At 42.9% G+C, this 8830-nt stretch overlaps 1 protein-coding gene across 1 annotated transcript; it reads left to right on the top strand.

Moving 5' to 3' along the window:
* Window positions 1–202: 202 nt before the first annotated feature.
* On the top strand, window positions 203–8309 carry gxylt1b (glucoside xylosyltransferase 1b). Its single transcript, XM_012853369.3, has 7 exons — window positions 203–707; window positions 2442–2640; window positions 2751–2882; window positions 2961–3212; window positions 3317–3440; window positions 3593–3765; window positions 6303–8309. The coding sequence occupies exons 1-7, from the start codon at window positions 505–507 to the stop codon at window positions 6462–6464; spliced, it is 1245 nt and encodes a 414-aa protein (XP_012708823.2). The 5' UTR covers window positions 203–504; the 3' UTR covers window positions 6465–8309.
* The last annotated feature ends 521 nt before the right edge of the window (window positions 8310–8830 follow it).

Raw genomic sequence — 8830 nt, 5'->3', positions numbered from 1 at the left:
TGAGGACACGAGGAACAGATGAAGTACAGCGTTACAGTGTCAAGGAACATCTGAGATATAAAAAAAGTAACAAAAATGATGAGCAGAAAAAACAACGATTCAATAAAACAGTGTAATGTTTACTACAACCAACGAACACATTAGATTAAATCCTAATATGGGTGATATAATCCACACTAAAGTGGGTAATTAAAATGTGAAAATTAAAATACGCATCACCCAAATTCTTCATGAAATAAGCAACAGAATTAAACCATTTTCTCTAATGAAGCATTTGGGGAGACAGTTGTTGAGCTTCAGGATGACCACCAGAGGGCGACATTGTCTGCGCCAGATTCAGTCAGATCAGTTTTACTGTCTAAAGCCGCAACAGGAAGCGCTCGCGCACAAGGCGTCTAACATGACGGCGAGCTAAAAAAAAAAAAAAAAAAAAAAAGAAAAGAAAAGAAAACGTTAGTTTCTGTGTCATGACTTTAGTCCCGGGATGCGTTGTCCAACACCATAATGCGGCGGTACATGCGTGCACTGCTGCTGTGCACGGTGTTCGCCGTGTTCTCGGGCTTGTATGTTTACAGTAAGGTGTTCCGCGCGGACGTCTCGGTCGGAGGAAACGGAGCGAGGAGGGCTTTCATCCCGCAGAGAGGCACCGGAACCAGGCGGGGGTCCGCGGACAGAGCCGGACCCCCAAAACCCCACTGGTACCATAGGTAGTTCTGGCCATTGTTCGGGGGAGGGCGGGGAGTTGCATGGGCTCCATTTGAAAAACGCGTTCAAGTTAGGAATTTGGAAAACATGGTTGAGATCAATGCCAGCGATGCACCGGAATGCGGCAGAGATTTAACCCTGGTATGCAACAGTTTGCGCAGACATCAACTTGAGAACTGCCTTTAAAAAGGGGCCTTTTTCTCATATTTACACATCTTAAAATAAATGTGTTGCAGACGTTATTTTTTACTGCACCCATTTTTTTAAAATCTCTTTATTTGTTTGTAAGGAGACACTTGTGATCAGTTGTAGTTAAAGAGGCCTCTAGAGGTCGCTGTTACTGTTCCTGAAGTCAAGACACACAATGTTATTTCGGAAACTGGCCATTAGTTATGTACTTTATTGCTTTTAATTGACAGACCAATATAACACAAACCTTAATAGGGAGATGGCAGGAAAGCTAAGGACGTTTTTCAAGTGAAATCACATAAAAGAGTAACCAGAAAAGTGCGGTATATGTTTTGCGTTCAGCCTCAGGTCTTTTGAGATATGTCTCTATTTGCTCCCCTCTGAAATCTTTCCCACAGCATGATGCTGCCACTACCATGGTTCATTGTGGACACACATAGTGTTTTAAATGTGGGCTAGAAGAGCCCGTTTTACTCTCATTGGTTCAGACCACCTTCTACCAACCGGTCTGGTATGTCCGCTGACTGGCTTGTGGCAATTTGCAGACAACATTCCTTCATGACTAATAATAGTCAGCAGATATTTGCAGCTCTTCCAGAGTTAGACGCAATGTTAGATGTTCAAAGCTCAGGAAATCGTATTATATACTATCCCCGCTATAGACAACTCTATCTTGGACCTGTCTTGTGTGTTCTTCGGTCTTCAAGGTGCAACCTAAGCTGATTTTCTTTTTATTTATTAATTTTTTTATGCACAGTGATTTTCATCACGGCCATTTGTTTCTCGTTCCACCAAGAAAGCTGTTTGTTTTGATGTTTAATTATTGCCATATTAATGTTTTTTGTTTTTTGTTTGCTGTTGGTGGCCCTTCCAGAAAAATCGCCGACTTTAACTAAGTCCCTTTTTTTTTTAATAACTGAGCACGCGTAAGACCGTCTTACCTTGCTCTTCCGTTCCTCAGGGGGATTGCGTGAAAAAAAAAATCCCCCAAATCCACTCTGGTCTTTTTCTTTCTACTGAGGACTTCCGGTTCCTCGCATAAATACGTACACTTATACAGCATACAGTGAGAGCGGCGGAGCGACAATGAGCGGCTAACGCAGAAGCTAGCCGGATACTTAAACGGTAGAAGTGCGCCTGCAAGAAGCCAGCAAGCGGAAACTAACAAAACAAATTTGGGCCAATATCTATGTCCGATATTGACTAATATTATATATATTTTCCTACTTTTTCAACTCTGTTAAAAAATGGCCTCTCTGCTTCAGTTAATCGCCATCACTGTCACATGCCCAAACCAATACCAAATGGTCATCTGCCTCCCCTCCCGATAAAGATAAACATTTGGGAACAAAATCGAAACAAATACCGGATGGTGATAAAGGCCGACTTTTACTTAGCAGGCCAAAGCCTATATGTTAAAAAAAAAGAAATCACTGAAGTCGGCCAATACCAATGCCGATATGTTGTGCAATCTGACTTTAAGACACTTATTTCTGCAAAGTCGTGTGTCTGGATTGCTCATGTGGCGCTGGATCCTTTTCCTCCAGGTACATCATGCGTCAGAGCGGCCAGATGGAAGCTGTCGGGAGCCGACCCGAGCCCACCATGCACCTGGCCGTGGTGGCCTGCGGCGAGAGGCTGGAGGAGACCCTCACCATGATCAAGTCGGCCGTGCTGTTCAGCATCAAGCGCCTCCACCTGCACGTCTTTGCCGAAGACCAGCTCCACGCCAGCTTCGTGGAAGCCGTGAGTTACGCTCTGCGTTTGCCGTCGTGCGCCTTCTCCTTCTTCTTCTTCTTCTTCTTCCTCTCCCGGGCTGCTCACCGGCGCCGCCGTGTTTCCCTCCTTCCCTGCAGCTGGAGTCCTGGCCGGGTTCTTTCCGCTCGAGGTTCAACTACACCGTGTACTCCATCAGCTTCCCCAGGGAGAACGCAGGCGAGTGGAAGAAGCTCTTCAAACCCTGCGCTTCTCAGAGGCTCTTCCTGCCCGTGAGTTGCTTAGAGAAGAAAATATACTCGCAGAATCGGAATCGCCCACCTGTTAAAGCCCACTTTGTGATTTTGCAGCTGATCTTAAAGGACATCGACTCGATCGTGTACGTCGACTCCGACATCCTCTTCCTGCAGCCCGTGGACGGCTTCTGGGACTTCCTGTCCCGGTTTAACCCCTCCCAGCTGGCAGCCATGTCCCCAGAGCACGAGGAGCCCCGCATCGCCTGGTACAGCCGCTTTGCCCGACACCCTTTCTACGGCAGGACGGGCATCAACTCCGGGGTCATGCTTATGAACATGACCAGGATGAGGAGCGCCTTTTTCAAGGTGAGATTCCTACCGCTGGCCACAAGAGGGCGGCGTTCTGCTGTATCTGATGTGCACGGATGTGTAAAAAAATAAATAAAAAAAACGCTCGTCTGTGTTGATAGAATGACATGACCCCGGTGGGACTGCGCTGGGAAGAGCTGCTGATGCCTCTGCTGCAAAAATACAAACTCAATATAACCTGGGGAGACCAGGACCTTCTCAATATTATTTTTCACCATAATCCTGGTAAGGCTCCACCCCTTTTTAAGATGCAGGTTCTGTTCTTACTGCTGGATTTAAATGTAAAGCGGTAAAACCGAATGCGTACTTTGTTGATTCTGGAGATTTAACTAGTAACAGTTCTCTGTTTGTTTTTGTTTTTTCCCGCCCCCTTTAAGAGTTTCTGCTGGAGTTTCCATGCAAGTGGAACTATCGGCCAGATCACTGCATCTATGGCAGCAACTGCGCCCCGGCTGAGGAGGATGGCATCTACATCTTGCATGGAAACCGAGGGGTTTACCACGACTACAAACAACCAGCTTTCAGAGCCGTTTATGATGCAATAAAAAAGGTTTGTATTTTTTGAGAAAGAGCTTGCCGGACTCTGTCAGCAGGTTTTTCTGTAGGATTTACCTCTAAGGACTGAGACGGCTGTCAAACTGGGTTGATTTTGAATAATTTCTTTTTTTTTTTTTTGCATCTTTTGCTTTTGATTGTTTAGCTCAAAGACCCAGTTATGACATATTTTCAGTTATCTGATGGAGTCCACCAAAAGTGCAGTCTAATGAGGTTCCTAGCCCGCTTAGAAGTAAAACAGGCCCACACCACAGTAGCGCCTCCTTGGCTTTTGACAGTAGCATAAATATGTGCTATTAGCATGTGTTTAGCAAGTTGCTAATATAATTAACCATGTTGTTGCCTAATTAGTCCATGTTTTTTTATGTTATTTTGGCCAGCCCAGCAATTTAGTCTCTGTTTAAGATAACTCCAGTTCTCATATTCTGAGTTCTTGTACCTTAGGTCCGTGCATTTCTAGGTGATTTGAAACCTGTTTAAAAAATGCTCAAGAATAAATACAGATAAGAAAGCAAACTTATTATCCACACTGAAAGGGGATTTAAGACATCGCCTCATACTGTCAGAAGATAATAGAAAAAAATCAGCTCAGTGTCGCTAGATGTCAAATAGATATCACCCATTTTTGAGATTGGAAACAGCCACAGCAGTGTCATTCCCTTCCAGGTCCGCCTTCCTCCCTTCAGAGAATGAAAAAGGCGCGAGTGGCCCTCTTGTAAAAAGTCTCCTGGGTACATCAAAGTTTAAAGAGCGGATTTGACAAGGCCGCTCTAAGTCTTGTTGGTTTAATCTAGCTGGACGTCTGATGAAAGGGCTGTTTCAAACCCCGGTGACCCAGCTGCCGTCCTCCGCCGCCTGCCGCTTCACTCTCCGGGATGAGATTTTGGATTGCTGCTGACCCCAAAAGACCAAAGGGGCTTTGGCGATGGGAATTGCCTCGTGCGGGAAAACACAAATCTCCATCTTCGGGCAGATGCTCGGATTGAAAGCTAATTTCCCCCATGAGGATCTTTATGGGTTGCTTACTCGCTGTTTAATGATATTGACGACACAAGTGGCATTTACTTAATGAAGCCATCAACACTGCAAGTCTCATTGCTTTCCCATTGACCATAGATCAGACTGATGGTTTATCCATACCTTATCCATAGCCTAGAGTTAAGGCTGTATCTTTGTAAGACGGGATTAATGCGCCACTAGACACGTGTACTAAGGGCTGGTAACGTGCACATTTTTCCCCCACCCCAAGCACTCCTTTTTATAGATTTGTGATCAATTCTGATTCGCCAGGAGTGTATGAGCTAATTGGTTGATCTTCTGTGTGGTTAAAATGTCCGGACAGACCCTCTGATCCATTTCAGTTTGTTCAGCGGAAGCTAGACACGTTATTGTTGCCCTCAGGATTACTCTGAAAGTAGTTGAAGAACAAACGACAGAGTTCCTACTGGCAGCTTTCAGACAATGGGGTAGGGGATAAAAGCGCGGAAATATTTGTTCATTTTCCACACCCTCCATCAATCTATACTTCCCTCCCCGCATCCGTGTTTTCCCGTCACTCCACACTTTCGTCCAATAACCCATCCATTCATCCATCCACTGCAGGTTATTAACTTTGGTCCCGGTTTCCACTTGTAACCGTGTAACCATAATCGTGCATTTAGCAGAAGCTTTTATACGACTTAGTAATGAGTATATAACAAGGCAGCTAACAGTTACTAAGGAAGACCTAAGGGTATGTGCTAGGATAGGAGATGGTTTCTAAAGAGCTGGGTCTTCTAGGTGATACTGTTCTTTTAGTGCTTACTAGGTGACTCCACCATCCTGGAGTGACACATGAAGAGAGTCTGGATTGTCTTGAGGGTGTTGTAGGCCCCGCTAGCCAACAGTCGACGGAGTCTTGACATAAGCGCAAGAATATCAGTAATAATAACTGAAAAAGTAATAACAATTAAGCCAAAGTTAATTTAAAGACGCTGTAAGACGTACAGATGCACGTTTTCTTGTCCGAGTCTGCAGCCAAAGCCCTCCCCTCCCCTCTCCTGTTTTGCAAAAAGCTGAGTCCGAGAAGCAGCTGTTAAATTTTTACAACCGCCGTTGCATTTGGAGCGCGATTCCCGGCACGGCCAGCCACACAAAAATCAATAACAGCAACTGTAAATGCAACTTTATGAGCGACGGGCCTGTCTGGGTTCGGGCTCGTAAAAAAAAAAAAAAAAAACGCCTCATCTCTTCGCGACCCCCATATCAAGGACCCAACTGCAAGCAAATGAGCTGGCATAAAAAAATGTTAATTCCCCTTTGATTTCCTCGGAGCATTGTAAAGGCCCCTTCATTATTGGGAAAGTGTGAAACCTCCACTGGCATCTCTGGTTATTACTGGACGCTAAGCCTATAGAATCACACTGAGACGGACCGCGTAGAGCAGTTTATGTTTAGCCGGGCTTACCGGCCCCCATTTATGGCCCCCGAAGGACACGTGTTCGCCTTAAACCTTACAGCACACCTAACAAATGCGTTCTTTTGTCTTTCCAGTATCGTTTTGGCTCAGACCCGGTCACTTCTCTGTTGGATCCATTAAAGGAGGAACTACTGAAGACCACTCACACCTACTGTGGAAAATCCCACATGCTCTTCACCAAGAGACTAGCCCTCAGTCTGGCAAACATAGACAGGAAAGCTCCTCCTGGACGATGATGTCTACAGTAAAGTTTTGGGCTGTAAGCTACGATAGTTGGTAAACGAGACGACACAGCTAGTGAACCATACAGCTTTGAAATGATGCAACGATGACGTAAAGATTTGATATTCTATTGGAGAACAGCTGCTTGGAGTTTAAAAAGCCAGCTGGGATTGTTTCAAACTGAGGACAATAACGGTTCACTTGTTATAAATTGCTCTGGACGGGAAAAACCCTGAAAACCTGCTGCAGCCAGAGTGCTGAACTAAGAAGCCTGTGCTACAGATGTATTGACCTTTTTTTTTTTCTTTTTTTTAAATCAAAGACATTTTTTGTGGCAATACTGGAAAAACTGACATCTCAGAATGTATTCTTTGAGGTAGCAAGCCTCCGTGGAGAAAAGAGAAATCTTCTTGATGATCCTCAGTGAAAGTGTAGAAAATTAAGGAGAAAGGCACTGAAATTTCCATATTGGAGAATTTATTCAACTTTTATTAAAAGGAGGTTGTAACCACATCAGAAGCGGATGAAAGGTTTTGAAATATATGTGCACTGGCCCACTTTTCTTTTGTTTTTGTTTTTTTACAACTTTCAGAAATGATGCCGCTACTCCAGTTATTGCCTCAGGGTCCAGATCAAGTTTTTTTTTTTTTTTTAAGACTTGCGGCATTAGGAGCCCAGATGAAACTCAATCCCCAAATCGTATTGTTGTTCCCGTCTGTGATTGTCAGATGCGGCCAATTATCCAAACTCATTTTTATGTGCACTCGTAGACCATGCACAATATTTTGTAGATTCAACAAATCTTTTGTTTTCCAGTGTTTCTAATGCTGTGCAACGACAAAGACTTACTTAACCTCCCGTTCTGGCTGTGGTCTGCTGTGCTACGCAGACAAATGTGCTACGTTATTAAAATGTGTGACTCAAAGTTGGTTTACAAAACTAGTGAATAACCTCTAAGTTTCGTCTGCACACAATGAACTGGAATGGCCCTGAAATGCGTTAGCGGCGGTCACCGATTCGTTTCAAAGCGGAACGTAAACATGCTAACGTTAGCTTCTCACTCCAGCAAACCTTTTAGCATGACATGGTCAGCATCTGGAAAAAGACATGAATCCATTTAGGACTATATTTGTGTTAGGTGGGATGCACTTTTAAAAGATAAACGACAAACCTGTGCACACAAACAGCAACGCATTCTCAGAACATTACAGCAGCTTTCTTAACCTAGCTAAATGATGTTGGAGCTGCGTAGTAAGGCAGGTGGATAGGAGTGACTGTGGTGTCTGGGCCATCATTTTATGATAGCACTGTTATTTTGCTGCATTCATTAATTTGATTTTAATGGTGCAGTGGACTGGGTAAATGAAAACCTGATCTACTTTTTTTTTTTTTTTCAAAGAACGTCTTAGCAAAAGTGTCGGTATACGTTCAACCTGGTCATAAATTTTGCAGCTCTTTTCTAGTTTGTCACCAAATCAAATGCTTTTTATGTTTGCTGAAAATGTGGCCATGGTACCAAAATGAAAATCTTCCACCTTCAATAAGTATTTTCTCGCTGCAATGTGATATTTTAAATTTTTTATATATATATATATATATATATACACATTTGATTCATAACTCTGTTAAAAAATGTAAATAATGCATTATTTAGTTTCCAGGTGTAAAATAAGAAGACTGTTGAATGTGTGAAGAACCCACAAGTTCACTTCTGATACCAAAGACCTGTTTCTGTCATTAAAGTTTGTGCACCATTGAATGTATCTCATAAGGGGTTAATGGGTATAATTGAATGTGTTTGTTGCCATTGCTGTAATGTGAGGTTTTTGTGATTTCATTAAAGATCATTTCAAATTTTTCTGCAGAGTTATTTAGACACCAGAGGGCAGCGTTTTTTCAAGCGCTCTTTAACTGTGCTTCAAGTAATGGACAGTATTGTTTTACATAAAGTTTTTATTATTAAAACTAAAAATATTTAACCATTGTTGCAAACATTTCCATACCCCTTGACGGTTTCATATTTTGGCAAAAAAACAACAACACACTTCAATGCACTTAGTTTTCCTTCAAATTATGTGTGATAGACCGAACATAATGTTTTGCTAAATTGTGAATGGAAATCAGATGCCAATCTTCACGGCGTTTTATAAAAAAAAAAAAAAAAACTTTTTGATACCACACATTATTTTCCTCCCCCTTCACTTGTACCACAAAAATGGGAAAATATGTACAGTGCTGTTTGCATGGCACTCCAAATAAGCTAATTAAAATTTTAAACCAGTTTTTTTTGGTGAAGCGACACATATTGTGGGCCTCATAAAAGATCTAAATTGAAGAGTGATGCCGTGTTTCGAACACCATCTCTGAGAGATCAATGGGT

The sequence above is a fragment of the Fundulus heteroclitus genome, chromosome 17 (genome assembly GCF_011125445.2).
Source record: "Fundulus heteroclitus isolate FHET01 chromosome 17, MU-UCD_Fhet_4.1, whole genome shotgun sequence".
Taxonomy (NCBI): domain Eukaryota; kingdom Metazoa; phylum Chordata; class Actinopteri; order Cyprinodontiformes; family Fundulidae; genus Fundulus; species Fundulus heteroclitus.
The sequence above is the reverse complement of the archived record's forward strand: the minus strand, read 5'-3'. Positions and strand labels throughout refer to the sequence as shown.

Excerpts from the sequence above, each read along its gene's own strand:
- gxylt1b (XM_012853369.3), top strand. The coding sequence starts at position 505 with ATGCGGCGGTACATGCGTGCACTGCTGCTGTGCACGGTGTTCGCCGTG. Across the intron at positions 2,641-2,750 it reads ACGCCAGCTTCGTGGAAGCC|CTGGAGTCCTGGCCGGGTTC; the intron begins GTGAGTTACGCT and ends CCTTCCCTGCAG. Across the intron at positions 2,883-2,960 it reads CTCAGAGGCTCTTCCTGCCC|CTGATCTTAAAGGACATCGA; the intron begins GTGAGTTGCTTA and ends GTGATTTTGCAG.